The 14,705-nt window shown below is 47.1% G+C and overlaps 1 protein-coding gene across 1 annotated transcript in view; it reads right to left on the bottom strand.

Annotated features, from left to right (window-relative positions):
- KIZ (kizuna centrosomal protein) overlaps nucleotides 1-14,705 on the bottom strand; it is a 107,267-nt gene that overhangs the window by 14,423 nt on the left and 78,139 nt on the right. Inside the window, 4 exon segments of the mRNA XM_021078396.1 lie at nucleotides 664-768; nucleotides 10,644-10,709; nucleotides 11,849-11,956; nucleotides 11,959-12,013. Of these exon segments, the coding sequence (XP_020934055.1) occupies nucleotides 664-768; nucleotides 10,644-10,709; nucleotides 11,849-11,956; nucleotides 11,959-12,013 (334 nt within the window).

Below are 14,705 nucleotides of genomic sequence, written 5' to 3'. Positions count from 1 at the left end.
GAATTACGGGACGTTAAGGAATCACTGTTCTTTCTGATAGGTGGAATTCTAACCTGTGGTTTATAACACAAATAGAAAAGTCATTAAAGTACATACTTCCTTCCATATTAATCCATGCATGTTCACAAAGGAAAGCTGAGGTGACTTATACTTTTAAAAAAGTGTAATAAAGTAAAAACCGGTAAAAATATTAAAAATATAATACATAGGAAAGCTAAAGAAATTACAATTAAAACAAAAACCCTAGATTGAAGGAATTACACTGAAGCTTAAAACTGAGCTTTCCCTTAGTCTTTCCATGTTCATTGGACCCCGCAATGCCCCAACCTTCTGGCAAGGAAGTAGAGCCCAGATGACACAACCCACTGCTGCTCCAGAAGCCGGAGGATGTGCGAAGAGAAGGGGCTTGGGGTGGCTCCTGTGGCGACAGGCCAGGCAGAATCCAAGGGTCTGTAGGGCCATCGCCAGCACACATCCTGGAGGGAGGACTGCTCGTCCCAGCTCTAGTTTGTTTACGACTGGAAAAGTCCTGGTTCATTCTGACCCAATGACAACTTGTTACAAAACCAAGTCCAGAAACCTTCGAAGCGGGAGCACCCTTCTGTGAACCCAGCCCTGCCACGGCCTGGGGCCTCCCAGACATGGCCCGTCTGCCCTGCTCACCCAACAGCTGTGAGGCAGGGGCCGCCACCTTCTGCGATTTGGCTTCATGCTGACGGGCGCTGTCCTGAAGGGTGGACTGCTTCAGCATCTGGTAGGCTTTTGTTTCTATAGGTCAGAAAAAGGCACAGAGAACAGAAGAGTCACGTGCAAAAGAATGAAGCTGGCTCCTTACCTACATCACACACAAAAATCAACTCAGGAAGGATTAAAGACTTAAAACCTAAGACCCAAAACTATTAAATTCCTAGAAGTAAACGTAGGAGAAAAGCTTCAGGACAACGGATGTGGTAGTGGCTACAGCACAAAAGGTGCAGTCAGCAAAATGAAGACAAACGGGACTATATCAAACCAAAGCCTGTCCATGTCAAAGGGGACCACTGACAGCCCCTAAGCTCTGCTCCAAGGGCCAGTGGGGAAGACCATTGGGAAAAATACACAATAAGGGTCCCAGGAATGGCTTGAGCGACACAACCGCTCCCTCTGCCTCGGGTCTCAGGGGTCCTGATGAAACGGGTCCAGCTGAGGACCGCCGGGCACATCACCTGCCCCTACTTCGGATGGTTTAAGGGCAGAGGGAAGGTGAAAAGGTGAAAGGATGAAGTGCATTCACTTGGAGGAGTAAAACTAACTGAGGCAGGACCAGAGGCCCCAAAATAGCCGGAAGGGATGGAGCAGACACTCAGAACCTTATCCACCCTTATTTTAATCAGAAGAGCTGCATAAAACAACACACAGAGGACCGAGAGATGATCCAAAAAGGGACAACAAAATTGAGGTTTGGTTAAAAAAAAAAAAGAAATCAGGCAAGGTTAAAGGCCACATGGCCTGTGTAGAAACAAGGAAAAAAGGGTTCAAGTACACAGATGCTGCAGCAAACAGACTGGACAGGGCAGGCCTGTGTGTACACCTGAGGCCAGGCAGCCATCACACATGTGCCACTCTGGAGCAGCAGGAGGAGTGAGCCCTGGAGCCGCCAGCCGAGAGCTCACCCGGCCGGAGGGGACAGCTGTTCTCTGGCCACAGCCGACTGCTGCCAGGTAGCAAAGTGGGTCTAGTCTTGCTAGACTTCCGCCTTAAAAAAAAAAAAAAAAAAAAAAAAAAAGCTAAAATATCGCATAGGCCAAACAGAACGTACTCACAATGAGACTAAATGGTAGTGAGCACATTTTTTCTGTGTTCACTGAAAATGGCACAAGGATACCGAGCGAAAAACTTCAGCCAAAGGCTACAGGCTAGATGTTAGGGGCCGCTTTCTCGCTGAAAGAGCCGAGAGTGTGAAGGGAGGCTGTGACAGACGTCTGGAGGTTTCTCAGGAGCTGCGTGTCAAACCCACCGGCTCTCAGACTCTTTGGAGGCAAGAGTTTAACTTTTTGCTGGTGGTGCTTACACAGTTCAGATGTTCCCCGGGAATAAATACCCTAGGAGACTTGGCCAGGATGCAAAGCTACGGCCTTGAGGTTTGTGGCAACTCAGGCCCAGGCTTTTCTGGAAGGAGGAGGACAGACAGGGAGGAATCAAGCAATTAAAACTGCACGGTGAAGCCCTGCAAATTCATAGTTATCAAGTCAATGAGTGAACAGACACAGGAGCAAAAGGAACAAATGAAGAGGTTTCAGGTGGCCTGTGATAAAGGAGGGAGGGACAAGGGCCGTCTATTTCCAGGGTGAGAGACATCAGCATCTTCTCTGCACAGACACCGTGAGTCTGCAAAGTCCCGGCCCCTGAAGGCTTCACTTTGCAGCCTGTGACTCAGGACTCCAGAGAAATACTCCTCCCATTAGTAATGCCAAACTCTCAGAAAAATAGAGTAGTACAAAGAATTAGATATAGCAAGCATTTCTAACACAATTATTTTCAATTAGATGCCCTGGTGCACACAGACACAACGTACATACACGCACAAGCTTTCAGCTCTGGGTTGCTCTGTCAAGGCTTCTATTTATTATATACCCTAGGCTCTGTCTATATTTAGTTTCAAAAGTAGAAAACACTGCAGCTTAAAATACAAAATAAGACAAAGGTTTTGGGGGTTAAACTCGACCGTGGCTATCGATTCCAGACTGATGACACAATGAGATAAATATATTTTCCCTATTTTGTTACAAAAGCTGGCCAAACCCAGTCACCTATCTTTCAGCAAAGTGGTGAAGGATGACCGAGATTGTTTTTTTTTTTTTCTTTTTGATACACATTTTGTGTCTAGAAAATGGGAACAGAGAAAGAAAATGAGAACGTGCTGAATAAAGGGAGGCAGGAGAGAGATGACGCTGAGGAGAGAAAGAAAAAGCCTCAACTTCTTATCGTCCACTCTCTTTTATATGCAAATGTACACCTGCTAAAATACTTCTAAATCTACAAATAAAAAGAAAAAGAAAATATCTGATGAACAAGTGCTTTTAACAACCCATTACAAGAGCCAGATAAACACGTGGTGCACCAGCCCTGGAGGGGTGTCTTGAGGCAGAGGATCTGCGGTGGCTTTCGCGGAAATCCCTAGTGAAAAAAAGATGAGTTGGGCCCAGAAAGGGAATAACAAAAGGAGAGGCAAACAATACTAGCTCTACAGCTAGACAAATGACCTTGAACCGACAAAGAACTGGGCATCTCTGACTCAGGAAGGATAATTACAATTCCTGTATGAAGTGTGCAGAAATTCTAAACTTAAATTCAAAAAATATTTTCTGTCCACACATGCCCCAGTGTTGTTACTTTTATGTATTTCTGCACCCAAGCCAATGTTTTGTTCATTCTGCACTAAATGCGTTGCTGATGCAGCAAACTAGGCATTTTTGCAAAATAAAACAAAAATTGTGGGATGTAATTCTAAAATTAATTTTATTTATTTTATTTTCATTTTTATTGTTATTTTCTTTCTTTTTTTTTTTTTTTTTTTTTGCCTTTTCTTGAGCCGCTCCCGCTCCATATGGAGGGTCCCAGGCTAGGGGTCTAATCGGAGCTGTAGCCACCGGCCTACACCAGAGCCACAGCACCGTAGGATCTGAGCCTCGTCTGCGACCCACACCACAGCTCACGGCAACGCCAGATCCTTAACCCACTGAGCAAGGCCAGGGATCAAACCGCAACCTCATGGTTCCTAGTCGGATTCATTAACCACTGTGCCACGACGTGAGGCTTTTTTTTTTTGTCTTTTTAAATTAATTTTAAAGATAAATATTATTAAAACACAGAAAGCGCTTGTCCAATAATCTACTCAAATTAAAACAAGAGAACGTTAGGGTAAGGTTTCTTTCACAATTTTGAAAATACAGAAAACTCATGTATATTTAAGATTTTTTTTTTAATTGTGCCTGAAGCATGTGGAAGTTCCTGGGCCAGAGATCAAACCTGTGCCACAGCAGTGACCTGAGCCATTGCAGTGACAACACAAGATATTTACCTTATTGAGCCACAAGAAAACTCCCTATAATTAGGAAATTTATTTAAAAAAAAATGCCACCTGTCTATGTGAATGTGAGATACACAGGCTGGACCCTTAACCAGAGTCATTTTTCCTGTCTAGCCTTTCTGCCGTTACTACTGCTCCACAAGCAGCCCTGGGCCTGGGAACCTCTTGCCAAGGTTTGTCTCTGTCCAGCACAGAGTGGGCTGATGCACAGACAAGGGAAAAGCTCCTGATACCGATGAACGGCCTGGAGCTGCTTCAGAAAATTGGTGTTAACATCACATTCTGAATTTCTAAGGGGCAATTCAACAATTACTCCTGAAAATAAGTACCAGGCTTATAAGTGACCTTTAATGAACGTTCAAAAACTGAACTGAAATCGTTTTGCTAATATTACTTCACAGGTAAATTCACAACCACAGTGCATCCTGGTAACACTGCTCAGTGGTAGGAGATGAATTTTCAACTCTCAAGGTCAGGGAAACATTAGCTTTTGAGTAACCTGGATCAGGAAGCTATATTGGTATAATAACAATAATTATTCTTTTTAAATTATGGCCACACCTGCTGCATATGGAAGTTCCCAGGCTAGGGGTCGAGTCAGAGCTGCAAGCTGCCACCACAGCCACAGCAACACCAAATCTGAGCCGCATCTGTGACCTACGCTGCAGCTTGCGGCAACGCCAGATCCTTAACCCAGTGAGCGAGACCAGGGACTGAACCCGCATCCTCAGAGATTTGGGTCCTTAAGCTGCTGAACCATGATGGGAACTCCAATATAGTTATTCTAAAACAATATTTTTAGCAATTTGTATGCAATGAGTTACAAAATGAGAAGAGTCGGAAATAAAAACAATAACGTTATCCTTATCATCTATTGTCCTCACTGTGAGATGAACCAGAAACTAACAATGTAAGACAGGAAGAGCTCCTCCTCATCCCCTGCAGTGGGTTGACTAGCGTTTTCCCCCTAAAGTTCAGGTCCACCCCGAACCTCAGAATGTGACGTTCTCTGCAAAGAGGATCTTTACAGAAGTAATCAGCAGAGGATCTTGAGATGCAATCATCCTGGGTTTACACGGGCCCCAGATCCAGAGGGGTCCCGCTGGGATGGCAAGGGAAGGTGGAGACGGAAAAGGTGGGCAGTGAGGACCATGCAGCTGTGCTGCCACAAACCAGGAGCCCCGGAGGCTGAAACAGGCCGGGAAGGCTACTCCCGGAGCCTCCAGAAGGCCCGCTGACACCCTGACTTTGGACTGGCAGCACCCACTCTGTGAGAGAAGACAGTATACAGCACTTCCACCTGACCCCGATTGTACCGAAATAACCCCCCCACCCCGCCTTCCACTTGAGTCTCTTGCATAAAATAAAGGTGTTTCATTAAATGACCTCTTTTGGCTCTGAGCCCTGCCCCTCGGTTCTCAAATCTGGGGCTGCCCGGTGTTACAAGAGATGGATGCCTGAAGCTCAGAGGTTCTGAGGTAACGGGTCAGAGGTGCGGCTGGGGCGTGGGCATGTTTCAAAACTCCATGGGAGTCTGCTGTGCGACCTCGGAGGGAACTTCTCAGGCACTTTTGAGTGCCTTTCCTTGAATGCATCCTAGCACGGGGTCTTCAGAAAGGGGCCTTCCGTTCTTTGGTGTCCATGTTAAACAGGCACCAACAGCTGCAGCATCATGGGTGGCGTCCTCTGCTAGAGTGAGCAGCGGGCCCCAGGGCCGAAGCGCCAGGAGCCTGGCCACCGCCACAGAGACAGGGCCAAGTGGGCAGGCCTGGGGACAAGCCAGCAGCAGACAGTGGCTCGCTGGGCTTTGTATGGGTTAGGGGGCACATCCTGCCTTGACTGGGACAGATCGGGTGAGGCACATTCTTAGTGAAGTCTCAGAAGTGGGAGTGTTAGGCCACTGGCCCTAGGCAGTCACTGCGGTTTCCTCTCCAGGGTAAAGCAAGTCACGGGTGTCAGTGGGGTCTCTGCGGATGGATTTCAGCCTTGTCCGGATTGGATGTAAAACTCAAGCAATGATATTGGGGAAGCACTGCCCAGAACCCCAAGCGGACCTTCACCTCTGCTCTGACCTCCTAGACGGACGTCCCTCAGTGTGACCTGGAATAGCTCAGCTTGCCAAAGAGCAGCAGTGAGAAATGGCACAGTCAGGCAACCACTTTCAACACAGCTTGACCAAGAGAATTGGTGTCAAAAGAACGAGAGGCTGAATGGACATTCTTAGAGGCTTAATCCTCTTGAGATAAAAGCTGAGAGCCCTTTTCACATGGAGCTTAAGAAGATGCGTTTTGCCAGGATGGACACGTGGGGTGGGAAAAGCACTGTGGAGGGAACGACTGAAAGAGACACTTTCTGGCCTGAATCAACAGCGTTTAAGGAAATGCCGTAATGCTCTCCTTTTTATTCACTTGTTGACAAAATGAGTGCCCACGGTGCCAGACACTGTGTCAGGGCCTGAGTTTTTAGGACATTTAGCACAAGCTGCATCATTTGCTAAAATTAAAACTCACTCGCTAAATACAAATACATGTGCCATCATGGGAAATTTCACTTGGGGTGTGAGCAATTCACAGGGAGACTCTCCCTTAACCCTGATGAGAACAACTTCCATCCTGGCCGGTGCTTCTGGGAAACACAGCTCTGGCTCTGTGGCACCTGCCATGGTCTCAGGCTCGCCCAGGTGTACAGGTCCCCCCCTCCTCACAAGGGGCGACCCCTGGGAGCATCTGAACAGGGAAATCCTTGCAAGCCACCCACCTCTCTAGGCTTTGATCACCATCGCCCTCAAAAGCATCCTTGCAAAGCTCATCTTTTGTTAAGGTACAAACTGATGTTTCACTGGTCCAGACACCCCGACAGAGGCACCCCTTACCAAACAAAAGCAGCCGGCTGGCAGGACTGAAGGAGTTCAGGGCTTAAATCCAAAGTTTGAGAGAGATTCAGAGGGCACACTGGCTCTAGGGCCCTGAGCACGGCTCCCAATTGTCTGTAGAATGACATGTTACCAGCAGGGCTACTGGGAACATCAGAGATGACAGAGGCAGGGACCCAGTCCAGGGCTGTCCCTGGTGTTCCCAGCATTAGCCCAGGTAAAGGTGCACCACACATGCAAAACACACAGCATTATATACAGAAAATCATACGCCCATAGATAATCATGTTAATCTTTGATTTCTACTGGATTCTTTAGCATGAACTAATGAAAGGGACAGACTGTGTTAATAACATATTGCAGGCTGTGGCCGCACTCACTCTGGTTGTGTGTGTGTGTGTGGGGGGGGGGATGTGTGTGCAGGAGGGCCTGTGTTGCTCTCAGCAGAGATGACGAGAGCCGGTGCTGAGACCCACATCCCCACAGTGACGGTTAACAAGGCCGATGCCTTCAGAGTGAGAGCGGACTCTAAGGTTTCGCCCCTGAGCCTAGGAGACCTGAGAAGGGAAAGGGCTGAGCAGGATGGCTCCTGGGTCCCTTTACTCGGGATGAGGATCACAGGTGCCCACCCTCGGGAGCAAGGTTAGCGTTCCTAGAAGGAAGAGCTCCCTGCCCAGCACCCCTCAAGAGCCAGTTCCCGCCGGGATTCAAGCACCGGCACCAGCACAGCACCTCACACCTGGAAGACCCCCAACTAGAAGGGCCAGAGCCCTGTGTACATGGCTGTGGATTCCTTTGCTGCAAACTCACCAATAGGCCCCTGAGTGACACTCCATGACCGCACTTGTCCCGTTCTGCCTTGCATGTGGCTGGAGAGCTTTGAGTGCTTCTCAGGTTAAACTTTCCTAGGACCCTCTTCATTCTGAAAATGGCCTAACTTCAGAGCTTCTGCCCAACCTCCTGTGCTGGACCCCGATTTCCCCAGGGCCCCCTCTCCCACATCCCGTGGGAGGCAGCTGTCAAACAGTCATACAGAACGACCACACTGAGGACTCGCCCTTCTGGATCGACCAGAGTTACTGCTGGGGGCAGAGAAGGAAGAGGGCAGCAGCAGGGCAGAGCGGCAAGGCTCCAAGTGTGAAAACACTTTGAAAGGTTTCTTCACATCTCCCAAGTTATTTTGTTGTCTAATCCTTTGGCCTACAGCAGCCACAAAGCATTTTTTAAGCTGCCCTCTATTGATGGATCAATGGTAGGTTGTTGGAATCACAACTTCTTTATTTTATTTACTTATTCTTTGTCTTTTTAGGGCCGCACCTGCAGCACATGGAGGTTCCCAGGCTAGGGGTCAAATCAGAGCTGTAGCTGCCGGCCTACATCACAGCCACAGGATTGCCAGATCTGAGCCACATCTGCGACCGACACTGCAGCTCATGGCAATGCTGGATACTTAACCCACTGAGCGAGGCCAGGGATCAAACACACATCCTCATGGATACCAGCCAGGTTAGTTAGTATTGAGCCACAATGAGAACTCCTGGAATTACAACTTCTTTAAAACTCTTCATGGCAGGAGTTCCCTGGTAGCCTAGCAGTTGAGAACTCAGTATTGTCATTGCTGTGGCTCAGGTCGCTGCTGTGGCACAGGTTTAACCCCCTGGTCCGGGAACTTTCACATGCCACAGGTGTGGCCAAAAATATCTGTCAGAGCAAAGAGCCCTTACTACTTCTAGGCATGTCACACCTGTTTCCACATGAAGGAAAAAATCTGAAAGCTCAACTGAACTTCTCCTCTCTTATGAGGAAATTCTGAGAGACACACAGAGAACAGACTGGAGGTTACCAGAGTGGGGGGGTGGGGGGAGCTGTGGTAGGGCAGGAGGGGTAGGTGGGGTGGGGTGCGTGAGGTGAGCCACAGGGGGATGGGAGTCAAAAGTACAAAGTTCCAGTTATAAAATCAGTGAAGTCCCGGGGATGGAAGGTCCAGCATGGTTAACACCACAGGGCCGCACATGTGAATGTTGCCGAGAGAGTAAATTTGACCAGTTCTTGTTACAAGACGAAACCGTGTGTGGTGACAGCGATGGATGTGAACTAGGTTTACTGTGCTGCTCGTCTTGCCATGGTTATGAACAGTGAGTCACTGCGTCATACACCAGACATGACAGAATGTTACATGTCAACTGCACCTGCATTAAGAAGTCTGGCAGGAGAAGCACATCTCAGTAATTTGGGGACAGTCACAGACTGGCCGCGAGGGGCGAATGGAAAGAACCCTGAACAGACAACTGGGTCCCTTCCTGGTTCCTCCCCAGCAAGCCCTTATGATTCGAACTGAGTTAAGTTCGGAGGCCACAAACAGCCTGCACGCAAAGGAAATGCAAAGGAAAAGCATCCAAGTGACTTCCTGGACAGCTGTGGTTTGGGATCAGCTACACTTTTATTAATTCTATTCATAAAAATATAAACAGAGAACTCTAGCAGAGCTTCCTCGAAATGAAGAACAAAAATGCAATAAACATATCAGTAAGAAAATGTTTAAAAGAAAAGAAAATCTCTGTATTTTGGAGTGAAATACTGTCTGATGCAGAATATATAAAATAATTGCTCTACTATAAACTCCTTTTTCAAAATCAGAGTTCATCACAGATACATGGGTTGAAAAATTAATCATCAGGCCATGAATCGTACTGCTATAAAAGAAAGCCATTCTCTTCTGCTTATAAACAACAGAACTACCACTATGCAGATGCATGCCTCAGCACCTCGGCGCAATGGTGTATTTACTTGTATAAATATTTAAAGTCAGACCTTTGAATTTATAATGAAGTAGCACACCACTTTACAAAATAAGGTACTAGTAAATTCAGATGTATGACAAATAGAACTCTGTTCAGAATACTAATTGCTGCTGTTGGTATTCTAAAACTAAAAAAAGTAATGACATTCAGATTTCATCTAAACAAGCCTAATGCATGGGCAGAAATCTTAGTAGATCTTGATGTAACCTTATTGCTAAAATTTTTAAATGAACAGAAGGGCCCTGAAACTGAGGGACAGAGTTCCCGTCGTGGCTCAGTGATTAACGAACCCAACTAACATCCATGAGGACGCAGGTTCGATCCCTGGCCTCACTCAGTGGGTTAAGGATCTGGCATTGCCATGAGCTGTGGTGAAGGTTACAGATGTGACTCGGATATGGCGTTGCTGTGGCTGTGGTGTAGGCTGGCAGCTACAGAGCCAAAAGGACCCCTAGCCTGGGAACCTCCATATGCTACAGGTGCGGCCCTAAAAAAGACAAAACAGACAAACAAAAGAAACTGAGGCACAAGCAAGCTTCCTGTCTGGCACTTTTTCTCCTGCTTCCATTTATCACAGGAAAGAAAAGAAGAAAATCAAAAACATCTGCAGTTTGCCATATGAGGGCTGAGTGTTCCCCATGGAGCCTGAGCTTTATACACAGACGCAGGTGCTGAAAGGCTCCCAGAGGGCGGGGTGCTCACATGTGTAGCATGTAAGTAACATGAAGGACTCAGAAGACGTGGTTGTTTTCCACCTTCACGCACCTCATACTCTATGCCCAGCCCCCTGCTCCAGCACGTGGTAGCTGAATGCGCTTGCTCTTAGCTAAGCCCACAAACACTGACCTAAACAGTTACGTAGGAAAGTGAACCTGAGACCCTGGGGTGGCCGCAACTTTACCTGTGATGGGCATCCTTGCTCCCTCGCTTTCTTCGGCACTCTCCTCTCTGCAGTCATTTGAACCTTCTAAGAACCGGACACATGACAACACAAATGCATTTCAAGGTTATACTGGTGGACTAGACCTTTGGTTTTTCAAGAGCTATTCCATTATTTGCCTTGCCTTCCCACCTTCTTTTTTTGGGTTAGTTTATGGCTTGCTTAAAATATATGGTTCTTCAAAGAAAATCTACTTAAAAGCTATCTCTATGCCGCTTTCATGCAAAATGCTTAAGCCTGACCTCTGTCAAATTTGGGTGGGGCTTAACAGGTGAGCCTCAGGTCCTGCACACTTTCGACTTCTGAACATCCTGAGCAGCTCACGACTGTCCTAGAAAGGCCACTACAGCAGTTTACCAGCACGTCTTCACAGCAATGCTAGAATAATATTTCTAATACTAAAAATTGGTTATTAAATTTTGGAGGTCATAAAGTCATGGATTCTTAACCATCCTCTTTAGACTTTCATATGGTTCTTTTATGGTTAACAAGAATGTTTACAAATTAGGAGTAAATTCTATTAAGTGGTATCAAAAACTTCATAGTACTTTAAGGGATCTTTTTAATGGAATCATCTTTATCTCTGTAGGATGATCAAAAGTATCCACTGTCAACTGTTAGTTTTGTGAAGATTTCCTAACTTACAAAGACTTAATTTATTGGAAATTTCAGCAGAACTGCCAACCTACAATAGGTTTCCCATTCCTGTTAGACCAAACGAAGACATCTATTTTTGGAAGGTGGTATAAATCAAGCAGACATATCATGCCTCATGCATGCTAAATGGTTGCCTTTGTTTTCGTTTTGTGTGTGTGTGTGTGTGTGCTTTTTAGGGCCACACCTGTGGTATACGGAAGTTCCCAGGCTAAGGGTTGAAACGGAGCTACCACTGCTGGCCTACACCACAGCTACAGTAATGCGGGATCCTAACCGTGTCTGCGACCTGCACCACAGCTCAGAGCAACGCTGGATCTGAGACCCACTGAGTGAGGCCAGGGATTGAACCGGCATCCTCATGGATACTAGGTGGATTCATATCCATGAGCCACAATAGGAACTCCTCACGGAGTTTAGGCTGCTTCATTTTGTGGGGACACCTTGAGAAAGAGGCATCATGTTGTTCCTGAATGCGTTTTGACTGTGGAGATACCCTTAACAATAGCTACCTTCTTTCCTTGTAGGACCACTGCTGAGCCACAGGGCGGGCTCTGCATCCTTTACTCCACTGCTGGCATTCAGGGTAGATGGTGAGCTGCAGGATGACTTCCTACTGCAACAGCCGACCTCTCCACATCTTCTTCTGGAAGGTGCTTCCACAGTGCTGCTGCCGCCTACGGTGGTGTTTAAAAGAAAACGCAAAGACATAAAAACAAACTGTAGCCACATTCCCCTTGGTCTCAAAGATCCAGTCTCCAAATATTATTTTAGGTTAAGCTCCATTTAGGATTTAATTTGCTTCCTGACATTTAACTGAAATTAAAATATCCTCAAGATAAAATAACATCTGATATTTTCCAGTGTAATTTAATTCTTTTCAATGATGTAACTCACAAGAATATATCTGTTGAGGACTGACGCTTGTGCAGTGTTTTTCTAGCTGGAAGTAACCACGTGAGGTGTGCCCACCTCCATTAATCTGAGTGGTTCATCCAAGATCTACTCTTTTGTTGCGCGGAGTCCTGTTTTCAGGTACGTAAGACAGAGTTGGTTTGGACTGAGGAGGAGATCTGGAAAAATATGATCCTGGGGTCCCCCTATTCTTCTAGAAATGACCCTGAACTTGCCCTCAACAGGAAGATTGTGGGAAAACTTCGGGGCTGGGGAGGATACACTAAAGCAAAAGGAGAAATGACCTTCCTGGAAGTCAAAACCTTCAGCCAAGGATAAAGACCTGTGTGTTTGTCACCAAGTCTGTGCAGAAGTCGGGGAATCCAGCAGCCTCACGGCTCATCCGCTCTCACAGGGCAAGGAATGGTTTTACCCATCACCCCAAGTGTCCTGGGCAGAGAGATGGTACCACAGCCAACTTGACAGGTAGAAAGAGTGGCAATTAATGGGACAGGTTAATACCTGTGTTGCTTCATTTCAGGTCTGCACCCTGCCCTCAAAAATAAAAACATACTAGTAACCGGAGCTCAATGGCCATCAATGACCCGATGCCTCCCCACAGCCTGGAGCACGTCCCTCTCCTCCTACAGGGTCTGCCAGGTGGTGGGGAGAGGAGATCTTGGTGGTGCCAACCTCTGCCTGGCAGCCTACCCTGTGGGGATGGACAGCAGGCAACGTGATGCAAGTCCACCCACCCCATGGGGGATGGCGCTGGACAAAGCCTCACAGGTCATCTTTTGTGAGAGGAATTCTCTAGTGAACAAAGGGAAGATGACAATCTTTCCTTGTCATTAACATGAAAGCACTGAAGAAACCCTGACAGGGAGAACCACAGAGGCAGAACCTCAAAGATCTCGCCTTGTGAATCTGGCTTTGAACGTACTGAAAGACCACTGTCGTCAGCCTTGACATCCCTGCCAGGCTCCTGCCTTGGGCCCCCTCTAGGATGGGGACCCACGGCCTAGCCTAATGGCCAGAGGCTGACTGTAGGGGACTTGAGTTTTACGCTCCTTGGCCAAATGACCTGGTGTCAAGTTAGCCTTGCAGCCAAGACCTGTCTGTCCAGTTCTTGTAGGCAGGAGCTTTCCCTCCATTTGTAGAAAGTAGGCCTTGGGGTTTTATTCCACGGGAGCTAGCTCTGTGGGATGATCTGTGCAATAGCCCTGTTTCTGCAGACTGGGGTTCAGGTGTGGCGTCCCTCCTTCGACACTCAGGCCAGGGCTGGTTCCCCTCACTAGCTGCAACAGTGCTTCCCAGTTGCCTCCACGGACCACAGCACCGCATCTGCTTCCCGAATCTGTCCAGAGATACCGGAGCTGCCATCTCCCAACCAAGGGGATGCTCTCCGGGTCCTCCTAGTACATCTCATTTCCAGATCTCCACCCATCCTGATCTAGCCTGTCTGTTGCACAGAGTGTTAAGCTCCTATTCTGTGAGCCTGATAATCCTGGGCGTATGAAAAAGGACTGGCCCAATCTCTGTAGCGAAAGCTAAATTTTCTTTTTCTGATATTTAAAATAATCCAAACATTCTTGGAGAGCCTCAGACATGTATTTCTTCCTTATATCATGCTATGTGTTCGCAGTAACTAATAATTTCTCCGTGTGACTTCACACCAGCCGCTGTTTTAACACACAGCTTAAGAACAACACTGTTAAAAGACTGCTGAAAGTTGCCATGCTTCCTACTGCAGAATCTGCAGAGTGGAGACTGTTCTAGATTGTCGGTAAGTCAGATTACTGCTCACATGGTTTATTTATCTCACTGTTTGTTTGCACAACCCTTTCACGTGAGGACTTCCTTTGCAAAGTGCTGTAACGACACTGCAGACACCTTCCTAACAAGCCCTCGTAAGCCTGGTAAGAAGGCCACCCTGCCCCTGCTCCTCGCTGAGCTCCCCCTTCCATTCTGGTGGGCAAAGTGCTGGGCACACTGCATGTTTTCATATTATTTGTATTATTTTATCCCTTTTATCCTCGATACTTAATACTCACGTCTTTACGATGTCTCTTTTTTTTGTCTCTTACTTTTTTGATAGGAATGTTTATAAAAGGATACATCTTTTAAGATAACTCGAGAGATAACTTCTCAAAGATGAGCATTTTACATCTATAAGGGTTTTGGTGGATGGTCAAATTACAGCATGAGAATGGCTGGCTTGACTCTGCTGGACCACGAAGCTGACATTGAGAGCAGGGGATCTACCCAGCAGGTCACCGGTAGAGGAATCTGAGAGAGAAGTGCCTGACAAGCAGGGAATAATGACAAGCAGGGGGAGAAACATGGGGGGCAGTCTCCGCCAAGGAGCGGTCAGAAGGTCCATTCAGAGGTCCCGGCAAACACAACTTGTGCAGAGTCAGGAAAAATGTCTGTGACACACTCTCATGATGTATTTTCTGCAGATCCATGGGAAGA

This window comes from Sus scrofa, chromosome 17 (genome assembly GCF_000003025.6).
Source record: "Sus scrofa isolate TJ Tabasco breed Duroc chromosome 17, Sscrofa11.1, whole genome shotgun sequence".
Classification (NCBI taxonomy): Eukaryota; Metazoa; Chordata; class Mammalia; order Artiodactyla; family Suidae; genus Sus; species Sus scrofa.
This window is presented reverse-complemented; position numbering and strand designations above follow the sequence as displayed.